The sequence below is a fragment of the Anolis carolinensis genome, chromosome 3 (genome assembly GCF_035594765.1).
Source record: "Anolis carolinensis isolate JA03-04 chromosome 3, rAnoCar3.1.pri, whole genome shotgun sequence".
Taxonomy (NCBI): Eukaryota; Metazoa; Chordata; class Lepidosauria; order Squamata; family Dactyloidae; genus Anolis; species Anolis carolinensis.
Window position 1 is genome coordinate 33008837 of NC_085843.1, and position 12788 is coordinate 33021624.

The 12788-nt window shown below is 39.6% G+C and overlaps 1 protein-coding gene across 2 annotated transcripts in view; it reads left to right on the plus strand.

Annotated features, from left to right (window-relative positions):
* LOC103278423 (WD repeat-containing protein on Y chromosome) overlaps positions 1-12788 on the plus strand; it is an 82452-nt gene that overhangs the window by 66763 nt on the left and 2901 nt on the right. For both annotated transcript variants that reach the window (XM_062974698.1, XM_062974699.1), the window contains 5 exons: positions 4976-5034; positions 7622-7763; positions 9217-9256; positions 10405-10493; positions 11506-11690. In XM_062974698.1, the coding sequence (XP_062830768.1) occupies positions 4976-5034; positions 7622-7763; positions 9217-9256; positions 10405-10493; positions 11506-11690 (515 nt within the window). The remainder of the gene's footprint in view (positions 1-4975; positions 5035-7621; positions 7764-9216; positions 9257-10404; positions 10494-11505; positions 11691-12788) is intronic.

Consider the following 12788-nt stretch of genomic DNA (forward strand, 5'->3'; position numbering starts at 1 on the left):
CATCTATATTATGCTCACTGACCTTTTGAAGTTGTACTTGGCTATGATTTAGACAATTAAAACTCTCTTTTTGATCAGCCATCCATTCTTCTTTAGTAATCTTTGCTGGTGGGGCAAAAATGTCAACACCAACATTGGTGGGTGGTTGCATTATTGGAGGTATCATTACAGCATCTATAGCTTGCTGTACAGACACTTGAGCTTCTGGATGGTCAAAAGGTATATCTGATTCTACCCTCTGAGTTGAGGAATTGGTTTGAAGTGCAGTCTGCGATGTGGACATATCTTCAATTTCATCTTCTTTTATGACAGACTTTGAAGCACTAGGCTGCTCTGAACTTCTATTATCAGTATGATTGTTTTCTTCATATTCGATAATATATGACTTGCCTGCTGGTTCTGGGGCGCTAACACTGTTTGCATGTGAGAGGAAACCTACAAGAAGTTCCTTCTGTTGATTATTTTCTTTGGACAAAACTATTAGGTTGTCATGATCTGTAGTCCTAACTACTGAAGATTCTAAACTCTCGGTGTTTTGGAAACATATTTGGATGTGATTCGAACAATCTAACATCTGTGTAGGACGTCCATTTGGCATGAAGCCTGTGCAAAAGGTTCGAGCATGAGAAGGCAACCTTTTGCGGTTTAAACATACTGGACCTAGGATAGTCCAGCCTATCTCTAGTTCTTGAGCTATTGGTGCTCCTGGTCGACCTTTTATTTGCTTTTTAACTGAAAACAAGTCTGGACAGTCTATACCAATAAGCAAAAGAATCTTTGCGCCAGGGTCGAATCTTGGTAACTTATGTGCCATGGATCTTAGGTGTGCATGACTCATAGCTATTTCTCTCGTAGGAATTTGTCTTTCATCTTTAGGTATATTTTGACATTCTACGAACGCTGGTAACCTAAATTGTTTCATGCCATCAATAGTTTGGAGGACGAATCCAGATGCTACTCTCCCCACCATGACCTGATCTCCACCACAAGTAGTCATAACATATTCTACCTCTTTTGATTGAATTTGAAAGATGTTAAAGAATTCAGGTGTTGCTAGGGAGGTGTCACTTTGGGAATCTAAGGCAACATACATGCGTTTAACTTGATCTGGAGAGTTCTCAGGGTAGACATCTACCAAGCAAATAGGATGACGTGTTCGTTCTTTTCCTGCTTCTCCACACAAAGCTGTGCAAGTTGATGTTGCTATCTTAATCTCCTTAGGTTGTGGTGTTTCCACAAGAATACATTCTGACTTTTCAAAGTTCTTTCCTTTCTGATGAGGTGTTGTTTCGCGGTGTAGTGCAGAGCAGTGTTTTTCACTAAAGCATTCTTGACATTTCACCTTTCTCCTGCACTCCTTGGCTATGTGGTTTCTAAAAGTACCACATTTAAAACAAAGTCTTTGATCTCTGGCAAAGGTTAAACGCTCTTCATAAGGTTTGCTCCTGAATTCTTTGCAGTTATTCAGATCATGTGCTATTTGGTGTACTGGACATATTACTCCTGCTGATGTCTTTGTGTGATGTTCAACTGATTTGACCTTGGTTTCAGTTTTTCTAACTGTGACTTGTGGTTTGCTTTTGGTTTCTATGAAATGTTTCTTATCCTTTTTATTACTTCGATATAAAAGAGGAAACCCAGTTTGCAAATCATTCTTCTCTCTAGCTGATCTTAAGAGAAACTTCACGAGATGTGTAAATGGTGGGTATTTCCGTTGATGAGTTTCTTTATAAGAGAAAACTTCCCGGCCCCATACCTCCTTCAGTGAGAAAGGCAGTTTATCAATAATCTCTTGTTGTGTTAAATATTGATCTAAACATGCAAGCCCTGGTAAATCTGGATTTCCCTTAGCTGCTTCCAATTCTTCAAGCAAATCTGCATAATCCCATAATTTCTCATATTCCCCTTTTGTAAATGCAGGAAACGGTTTAAGCTTTTGCAGAAGCAACATTTCTATCTGTGCAGATGATCCATAACGTTCATTGAGACGGTCCCACACTCGATTTAAAGCTGCATGTGGGTTATTTATGTTTGCTGCATAAATTCTCTTCACCTGTACGGAAGAAGCAGGTCCCAACCAGGCGATCAATAAATTTAACTCTTCCTCTACAGGCAATTTTAGTTGCTTGAGAGCTGACTGAAATGTATTCTTCCACAACATATAATCCTCTGGCTTATCAGAGAATTTCTGAATGCCTCTGTCTGCTAAGTCCCTTCTTGGGTTTCTGTAGGAGGTGTAATTCAAAATATCAAGTGGGACTGAGGACTGTTGCAAAGTTGGTCCAGAGTTAGTTTGGATCTGGGGGTTTTCTGGAACCCAACTAGCTGCTTTGGGATTGAGACTGAATGCAGTTGTTGGTATTGTGTAGTTTGACTGCATTGAGTCCTGTGTATCTACTGGAAGGCTTTGCTCTAACTTGGTTTGAGATATGTCATGCAATGGAGCTGCTGCTTGACTTGTTACTTCTGTAGATGGCAAATAATGTACTTTGGGTGCAGAAACCTCTGTGATTTCTGGTTGTGACACAAAATAATTATTTGCTACAGCACTTTCTCTTGTTAGCACAGGAGGGGCTGCAATATTGATAATTTGCGTATTTAAATAAGAATCCACTTTTGTGACAGGATCTTCTGTTGTAACATCTGGAGGGGATGTATTTCCTAAGAGGCCTTGCTCTAGGACTGAGGCTTTTACTTGTAACACCTCGGCCTTTGCAACCTGTGCTAACGTTTCTAGAGTAGCTTCTGTTTTTACTTGACGGGCTTTATTTTCTGCCTGCTTGGCAGCAGCTAAGGCATCTAGTTCAGCATTTTCTGCAATAATTTGCTGTCTTTTCTTAAGAAACTCTATTTGTCTTACTGCGGCAGCTGCCTCGGCCCTAGCTTTTATGACCAGACTAAGGGATTGGCCAGAAGAACCACTATGAACAGAAGTCACTCTCGTTCTTTCTGTTCTATGGGATGTATGAGATGATCTTGATTTGCCTGCTAATGTACACACAGACCTGTTTGACTTTGTATCTGTGTCTTTACTAAACATGTGTTGCACTTGTTCTTCATCAACAGTTTCCATAAGGGAGGCAGGGTCTTCTTCTGCCTAACCTTCTGATATTTTGTTAGATAAATCATTCATGATAGTATCAAATTCTAGTTCCCTTCTCTCTCTCTCTGACAACATTTCTTCCTTATTTATTAAAGATTCTGAAGTTTTCATATGCTCAAGCAAAGAGATTATATTATCTGAATATGTTATCCATTCACAGTATTGATGTTGTAATCTTTCCTTACAATCTAATATTTCTTTCTGCTGCTGGCTTGCTTGACTCAGATCTAAAATTCTCTGCCATGACTTCTGATATTTAGGTTTCAAGGAATCTAGTTTATCTTGCCAGAAGGACAACATTTTTGAGGTAGGTTTAGATATCCTGCTCTTTTGTGAGGAAGAAGCAGACATCTTTAAGTCTTCTGAAGTTTGTGTCACTTTATATTAGACTGAATTGCTTTTGGACAGAAAGGACTGAATAGCCTATTCTCCGTTACTTTGGAATATAGGTCTTTTATTCTCCTGTTGCTGTCCGTTACTAATAGCCCCTTAAATAAAGTGATCACTAACTTTTAAGATTCTCAGTCCTTTTACTGAGACTTAAAACTTTTTAGACTTAAAAATAACTATTGTGGTCCTGAAAGCCACATTTTCCTCCGAAAGGGCTTCCCTCAGGTTCCTTCAAAATGGCGCTGCCCTCTATGACTGCACTCTCTCTACAGTCAAAATGGCTTCTTAACTCCTTCTTCTTCTGAGGTAGTTTTCACTTCTCCTCAGGAAGGTCAAAAGAAAGAAATCAACTGCTACTTGGGAAGCTTAAAGAAAAGAAATTCACTTTTACTGGGGAAGCTCAAAGGAAAATAAATTCACTTTTATTCAGGAAGCTTGAAGGAAAGAAATTCACTTTTACTTGGGAAGGTCAAAGGAAAGAAATTAACTGTTCCACAGAAATTCACTTTTACTGGGGAAGCTCAAAGGAAAGAAATTCACTGTTCTGCCTCCATGCTTAACTTAAATGAACTGGAAGGACTCATAGCACGAAGGACAGATTGGAGACTGTAGTTGTGAAACAAAATATTTTATTAATAGACAAAATTGATCTCTTTTCCTCTTGTTGCCACTATGAAGTCTCTTGTGAGGAAAGAAATCTTTGAGTCTATGCAGTTCTGGATAGATATTGCCACAGAGTATAAAGTCTTGTTATGACTGGATTCTTTGTATCTTTGAGATGACTTCAATGCAGTGTTGTTGACATGGCTTTCTCTATTGCTGTAGTCTGTGGCTTTTTAATCTAATTTGAATACAGTTCCAACGTGACGTGAATTCTGTGATCCTTTTACTTCCTACACTTCCTTCCAGTGCCTCACCAACTGACAAATTCTAACTGACAAAAATAACTGCCATTTCAGGCTGGCAGGGGCCAAGGCTAAGCTCTGCCCCTTTGGAACCTTAAAGAGACAGGGCAGCAGGTAATGTTTTGCCTCCTCGTGGCAGGACATGTAGCATCATTAGACCATTCTGTTCAGTTCATACCCTGCTGTTTGCCACATGATTGCTAAAGCATTGACTCATGTTGTCACTTTATTAGCACAGGGTTAGTATACTGTGAACTTTTAGTGTAATGTAAAACAGTTGATGAAGTGGGTTGGATTTTTTTTACAATCTAATCTTGTTTTTTTTACCTCATTACCTAGTTTTGGTAGCTTTATTACAATAGATAAAGATGTTTTCCCCCCTTACATGGGATGAAGTCACATTGTAATAGTTTTAGGATGCACTTTGAACTTTGCATGACACAGCCGATATGTTTAGCAATGCTGTAGCTGTGGGAATAGGCCTTCAAGTAAATGTTCCTATGAATGCTTACTACATAAATATTCCCTTGTTTGCTGCTACAACACATTTCTTTCTATGTCACCACATCTTTTTCAGGTTATCTTCATTTCTGGAGTTTGTTTGGTGGAGATCCACTTGTGGCAAGTTTTTCACCTGTACGTTGGACTGATAAAGCCTCTAAATTTCTTTATTTTGTAACGAAAATCTAGCTGAACTCATTTCTTAAGATATAACATGACTACAAAACACAAATCACATTTGAATACTGCATGACAATGTAAATACAAGAGTTCTCCTTTTTGTCATTTATCATCCAAACAGACAATGTGGTCTAATGGATATAGTTTAAATAGGAATTAGGAAATCAGTGTTCACTCTAGTGGCCCATAAAGTTAATCTTGTTAGGTCAAGGTAATAAGAGAGTAACTATACCACTGTCTTGCTATCTATGGTAGTTTTAGTTCATTCTACTTCCCATACACCAAAATGATTGCCATTTTTGGAGGTGGGGAAAGGTGTGTAGTAGGGGTATGCGCAAATCTGTTTTCATCCTGTATTAGTTTCAAATTTTGGGTGCCCCCCCCCCCCAATTCTGGTTTTAGGAAGATTTTGGGAGATTAGAATTTGTAATTTGGAACCCTGAGTTCTATTTCCATTTCAGGAAGATTCTTCCCAAAAACAGAAAGTGTGTGTGTGTGTGTGTGTGTGGTGGTGGTGGTGGTGGGGGGGGGGGGGCAAATTGGATTATGTGCCATTTTGCACACCCCTAGTGTTGCCAGATGTACAGTCTGGGTTTAGAAAAGGAAGAGGAATGAGAGACCAAATTGCCAGTATCCTCTGGATAATGGAGGAAACCAGGGAGTTTCAGAAAAACATCTATTTCTGCTTTATTGACTATTCTAAAGCCTTCGACTGTGTGGACCATAATAAACTGTGGCATGTTCTTGGTGGTATGGGGATACCAAGTCACCTTGTCTGTCTCCTGAGAAATCTGTATAAAGACCAAGTAGCCACAGTAACAACAGACTGGTTCAAGATTGGGAAAGGAGTACGGCAGGGCTGCATACTTTCACCCAACCTATTCAACTTGTACGCAGAACACATCATGCGACATGCGGGGCTTGACGAATCCAAGGCCGGAGTTAAAATTGATGGAAGAAACATTAAGAACCTTAGATATGCAGATGATACCACTCTGATGGCCAAAAGTGAGGAGGAGCTGAGGAGCCTTATCACCAAGGTGAAAGAAAAAAGTGCAAAAGCTAGGCTGCAGTTAAACTTCAAGAAAACCAAGATCATGGCAACCACACCTATTGATAACTGACAAATAGAAAACGTGGAGGCAGTGACAGACTTTGTATTTCTAGGCACGAAGATCACTGCAGATGCAGACTGTAGCCAGGAAGTCAGAAGACGTTTACTTCTTGGGAGGAGAGCAATTGCCAACCTTGACAAAATAGTGAAGAGCAGAGACATCACACTGGCAACGAAGGTCCACATAGTCAAAGCAATGGTATTCCCCATAGTAACCTATGGATGCGAGAGCTGGACCATAAGAAAGGCTGTTCAAAAGATAGATGCTTTTGAACTTTGGTGCTGAAGGAAAATGCTGAGAGTGCCTTGGACCGCAAGAACAGACCAGTCCATCCTCCAGGAAATAATGCCCGGCTGTTCACTGGAGGGAAAGATACTAGAGGCAAAGATGAAGTATTTTGGCCACATCATGAAGAGACAGGAAAGCTTGTAAAAAATCATGATGCTGGGGAAAATGGAAGGAAAAAGGAAGAGAGGCCGACCAAGGGCAAGATGGACGGACGGTATCCTTGGCATGAACTTGAAGGAACTGGGGGCGGCGACGGCCGACAGGGAGCTCTGGCGTGGACTGGTCCATGAGGTCACGAAGAGTTGGAGATAACTGAGTGAATTAAGAAATGTGTAGTTATAGCTTCCAGGAAAAAAAAAATCCGGTTGTCATGCAGACCTTTAAAATAGTGGCATCTATCAAAACATCATTGTTTCTCATTTGTTTATGTAAGCCACTTGTGTTAAAACCTTTAAGAAAAGTAGAATATAAAATGAAATATTTTAATTATAGATAAATGTGCATCTGGTTACTTTGAGGGTCCTTGAATAGGAAACAAGAAACAGAAAGCAAACAAAAGGGTGGGGCTGTCCCTAGTACAGCCTACCAGAAGTTAAGCCAGGAATGAAACTATATGGCTCCCTGGATGCTTTTGGACCATTGTCCTTTGCCATGCTGGCAGGAACTCAACAGCATCTGGAAGGGCACCCATATGAGAACTTCAGAGCATCTTCCCAAGTATGAAGGACAGGATTCTTCTGGCTAGTCTCTGGCAAGCCTTTAAGCAGAGCAAACCAAATTATAATAATAATAATAAAACTTTATTTATACCCCGCCACCATCTCCCCAATGGGGACTCGGGGCGGCTTACATGGGGCCACGCCCAAAACAATACAATGTAAACAGCATATAAAAGAACAGCACAACACAATACAATAAACAATACAGTAAATAATATCCATTACAAAATAAAACAAGGAGACAATAAAAACAAGGGCAGACCACATGAACATTAAGTTAAAACTCGGGGTGAGAAAGACATAAAAATAAAAACCACAGCGAACAGGGTCATAAGGGAGTGGGGCATTCTGGAGGATAGATATTACATGTTGTCTCAGTTATTAGCTCAACAATGTGATCTGTATCCATTTGTGTTCCAGACTAAAGAGAAAGCTTTGATCAGCAGCATTGCTGTGACTGCAGATAATTCATACCTGTATGCCGCCGATGAGGATGGATATGTGTATATTCATGACATTCAAGATTATGCTCTTGAGAATCCAAAGGAAACAGTACCAAAATGTATGTACCTGTCAGTTTTGTCTATTAAAACAGGATGAAACCTGGTTTTTAGAAGTATAATGTGGGGTAATTTTGATATCCCAAATTGTTTGGCCCAGGCATGGGCAAATTTGGGCCCTCCAAGTGTTTTGGACTTCAATTCAGACAATTCCTAACTACCGGCTGTTAGGAATTGTGGGAGTTGAAGTCCAAAACACCTCGAGGGCCCAAATTTGCCCATGCCTGGTTTAGCCTGTCTTTAGCCTGTGAAGGCGACTGTTTTTTCTAAGGCTTGTCATTCACAGGAACACATTCAAGAAGAATTTAATTAGGTAGTTGGAGCTTTGCCAAATGTTTTTAGGTCTGACCCAACACTTGCACTTCATCATCCTAGAAGGGCATCCTCGACTATTTTGGTATCAGAGGAAAGGCTGGGATGTCATTCATCCTTTGTTATTCAAGACTTGCACTCCACTATCTGCTAAGAGTGGAACTAGACATTAAGAGAAATCTGTGAAGCTGTTCTCCAGAGCTACCGTTTGACTCATCACTCAGACCTCGAATTTAAACCTTCCAATGAGCAATCACAAAGCAAAACATTTTAATGTAAGTTATGTAGGTGAGAAAGGCCAAATATATGACAAAGAGATATATTCCCCACTTAAGGGAGCATCTCTCTTAAAAAGAAGTTCTAAACATTTCTGTTTCATTTTTATCTTTGTAAAAAAAAATCTGATGAACATTGTCTAGTTTTACTGGTGAGGTTTACAAGGGATTCTGGGATCTAGAATATGATGTTATTTCGTTGATGCTCCTTAAAATGATATTGTTCCAAGAATATCATTGTGCAATCAGATAGGTCCTGGGCATACATCCAATTTAATAGTGTTTATTTACAAAGCCCTTTTCATTAAAGGACAGACCATCAAACATATATAAACAAAGACAATAAAATGTAACTGTGATATGTCTTAAATAAGTTGCTTTTTTCACATGCACAGGATATTCTTTGTATACATGATGCTATTTTTCTATAGAGATGAGACATTTAAGACTGTTGCTTTTAGGTATTAACTGCGTCTTATATTCACATAGAAGTTTAACACTTAAGACAATGTTTTTGCATATTGCTACAATAGTGGATAGATCAGTAAGGATTTCTGACTCTCAAATTTAACAGTAGTGTTGACAATGACATTTCCATTTTCTTCTTTCAAATTACATGGCTTAAAGGGATAAAATGTAATGTACCAAGGAATGACACAGAGCTTCATTCTGTCCTGGTCTTCAGTCCACAATTCTGGACTCTTAATTCTTTAGATATAGATACCTGATTTTTGGACCTGGCTCCAATTGGCTAAGGTTCTAGTAAAAAATGTAAATCCCACAAGCTTCAAGTTTTCTCATCCCTGAATGACTGTATGTTATAATATTATGTGTTCAAACAGAGATATTTTTCTTTATATTGTTCTAGATGTAAATCATTGGAGAGCTCATGTAAATCTGGTTCTCTCGTAAGTATAAGTTGAACATGTAGCAAAACAAGTTTGTGTTTATATACAAACGTATTTCATTTAAGAAAGCAGATGTATGCCTAGCACGTTTTCTGTAACTGAAAATTCGGTGCCAGAAGCAGAAATGTTATAGGGACACAAAAGAAGAGCAGTTAAATAAGTTCCAGCTAATTTTTATTGCAACACTAACAATGTGCACATATGAAATGGAACAGCCAAGCCAGGTAAGCCTTGTATTAATAGCAAAGCACATTTGAACTTTATGGAAATCACATAAGAGCATTTATCAAAATACATCAAGACATATTTTTCTCTTTCACTAGTCTCTACTTTTCATATGATTTCAACATTGGTGGCTAAACATACACATCTAAGATTTTAAATATCCTGGGGGAAACTCATGTGTGTGTGTGTGTGTGTGTGTGTGTGTGTGTATGAACATGGAAAGGAAGCTTTGTTATATTTTATACCAAAGACATGCTAGTATAATCTGGCACTCCTTCAAAATCCTCATCATACTGATGCTGCTAAAAAGCTTCCAGCTCCCCCCCCCCAAAGAGAATGAGGAGGAAAAAGAGGGCCAGGCATGTATTTAAAAAAATTAGAAAAGAAGAAGCTCTATATCAGAGGCCGGGCTGTGGTGCAGCTGGCTAGTAACCAGCTGCTATAAATCACTACTGACCGAGAGGTCATGAGTTCGAAGCCCAGGTCGGGTTAAGCCTCCGACCATTAATAGCCCCGGCTTGCTGTTGACCTATGCAGCCCCGAAAGACAGTTGCACCTGTCAATTAGGGAAATTTAGGGACGCTTTATGCGGGAGGCTAATTTACAACACCATAAAACTGCCAGCAAAACACGAGGAAAGGAATGCGGAAGTACAGCCACCACTGGACGGTGAAGCAACAGCTCCCCCTGTGGCCGGAATCGTGAAGCTGGAAAAATGTTAAAAATGCCTCTGAGTCTGTCTAATGTATGTTGTTTGTCTGTTGGCATTGAATGTTTGCCATATATGTGTTCAGTGTAATCCGCCCTGAGTCCCCTTCGGAGTGAGAAGGGCGGAATATAAATACTGTAAATAAATAAATAAATAGGTTAATTGAAATATGCCAGATTGTCTAATTGGTTCATTTTCTGGTTTAACAATGCAGATTAGAGGTTATAGACGAAGACAACATCTTGTTATCCAGTTCCATTGATCGTACTATTCGCCTGTGGAGCCTGAATGGAGAATACATTGGTAAATGATGCATTCATAAAACAAGGAGTTATGACAATGCACTTAACTCAAGGTTAATGGGAATAAGAAGCTGAGCGAAATATGTGCAATGCTGCGCTGCTGTCAGCCAGTGCATTTGCATGGCATTGGCGATAGGCTATGTGATGCTGATTTTTACTTCTTGGCCATGTGGTATCTTAAAGATTAACGAACGCATTGTTGTATACATTGTTTAATTAGATGTTTGAAATATATTGTTTTATAGTTATATATTAGAGTCCTGTGCATTGAATCCTGTCCTGATCCCCACTAATCATAGAATAATAGACTTCTGTAGATCACAGCAGCTGCTGCAATCAACAGAGGTCTGTTCTCCTGCTGCTCAGAAATCAACTGATTAATATTCCCATACCCTCCTATGAGCAAACTCCAGTGTGACAAACAGAACCTGTCACAATTTTCCATATTTCACTTGCAAAAGTCAGGAGTTAGCCAGCAGCCAGTTTCCTCCTGATTAACAGGACCAGCTGCTTCATAGTAAACGCCGGAGACTGGAAGACTTTCACAGTTCCTATGTAACTGTACAGAAAACCCCTCACTCAAGTGTAGAAGTAAAATATTGCAGTTGGGGACAGAAAATACCAGAAAATAGTCTTCGACTATAGAAATATTGTTTTGATAATTTAAAAAACTCAAGAACCACACCAATAAAGATTACAAAATTCCAGTACTTTTGCCCCACTGGAAGAAGATCCCTGAATCCGGATCCAACTAATTCTTTTATTTGCTTTGAAACAACAATGGAGTTACAGCTTATATTAGAAAAGGGAAATTGATGTACTCTAAATCATACAGAATTCTGTCTAAAATAATCACAACCTTGAATAGCTAGACTTTTCTTTCTTTTAAGAGCTGTCACACCAAACTGTTATCCTTCCCTATAATTTTTGAAAGAGCTACTTCCATAGAATACTGTTTTATTCTCCATTCCTCTTTCTTCCTCCACCTTCCCCTCCCTCCTTCCCTCCCATAGGAACCTTTGGCCAAGCAGAACCTTGGGAGATCTTTACACCAGCCTCCTGGAAGCATCCCAGAGTTCCTTATGAAATCCTGATAGATCCACAAAGTATGCCCACCCACCCCATGCTGGAAGATATGTCTTCTGACACACAGATCACAGACCCAGATAAAAAAACAAAGGATGTTTCTGCCCCCAAGGTCTGTATGTCAAATATAAATCTGCTAAAGTTGTGACTTGTTGCCTTTAAGGTGGATTGTGAACTACATTTGTTTGAGGAACCAATGACCTTCCAGATGTTATTGGATTTCCTTTATCCCTGGCCAGTGTGGCTAATGGTTAGAGATGACAGAAGCTACAGCAAAAGAGGAAAATACCCTTTAAAGAAAGCATTTGGGGTTGTACCAATTGCCACTAATGTCTGGAGACAACCAGGGCAACCACATTTAGAGTGCAAGATGATACCAGTTTCCCATTGAATTTAGACAGCAGGACAGTGGCAGTTGAGGGTTTCAGTGTTAAGCCAGTAACAGGGAGCATATTTGAACCCAAGACCCATCTAAGTGACCCACCTTTGCTCTAAATCAGTGGTTCTCAACCTGTGGGTTCCCAGGTGTTTTGGCATACAACTCCCAGCAATCTCAGCCAGTTCACCAGCTGTTAGGATTTCTGGGAGTTGAAGGCCAAAATATCTGAGGACCCACAAGTTGAGAACCACTACTATAGATGATTCTTGAAATTAATACATAGCCATGATCTTCTTCCCCATGTTCTGGTCATCTTTGGGTGGCCTTAGTCCACTTCCCCCACTTTTCACAGAAGACCATGTATGTTGACTTATATCAGAACTTTCTCAGAGGTGGCTTTGAGTTTTTGAAACAATGTCCCCAGTGAGGTGTGTTTTGTTCCTCACTTTCAGTCTTTAGAAATCAGTAGAAGAACATTTTGAGGTGCAGTGTAGGGAGCTTAGTATGTTGAGCTTGGAGAAGAAAAGGCTGAGATAGGACATGATAGCCATGTTTAGATATTTGAAAGGATGTCACATTGAGGATGAGGCAAGCTTGTTTTCTGCTCTAGATACTAAGACACGGTGCAATTGATTCAAATTGCAAGAAAAGAGAGTTCACCTAAATATTAGGAAAAAAAATATCCTGATGATAAGTTTAATAGTGGAATATGCTGTCTCAGAGGGGCTGGAATCTCCTTCTCTGGAAGTTTTTAAACAGAGGCTGAGTGACCACCATTCAGGAGTTATTTGATTGTGTGTTCCTGAATGACAGGGGGCTGGACAGGATGGC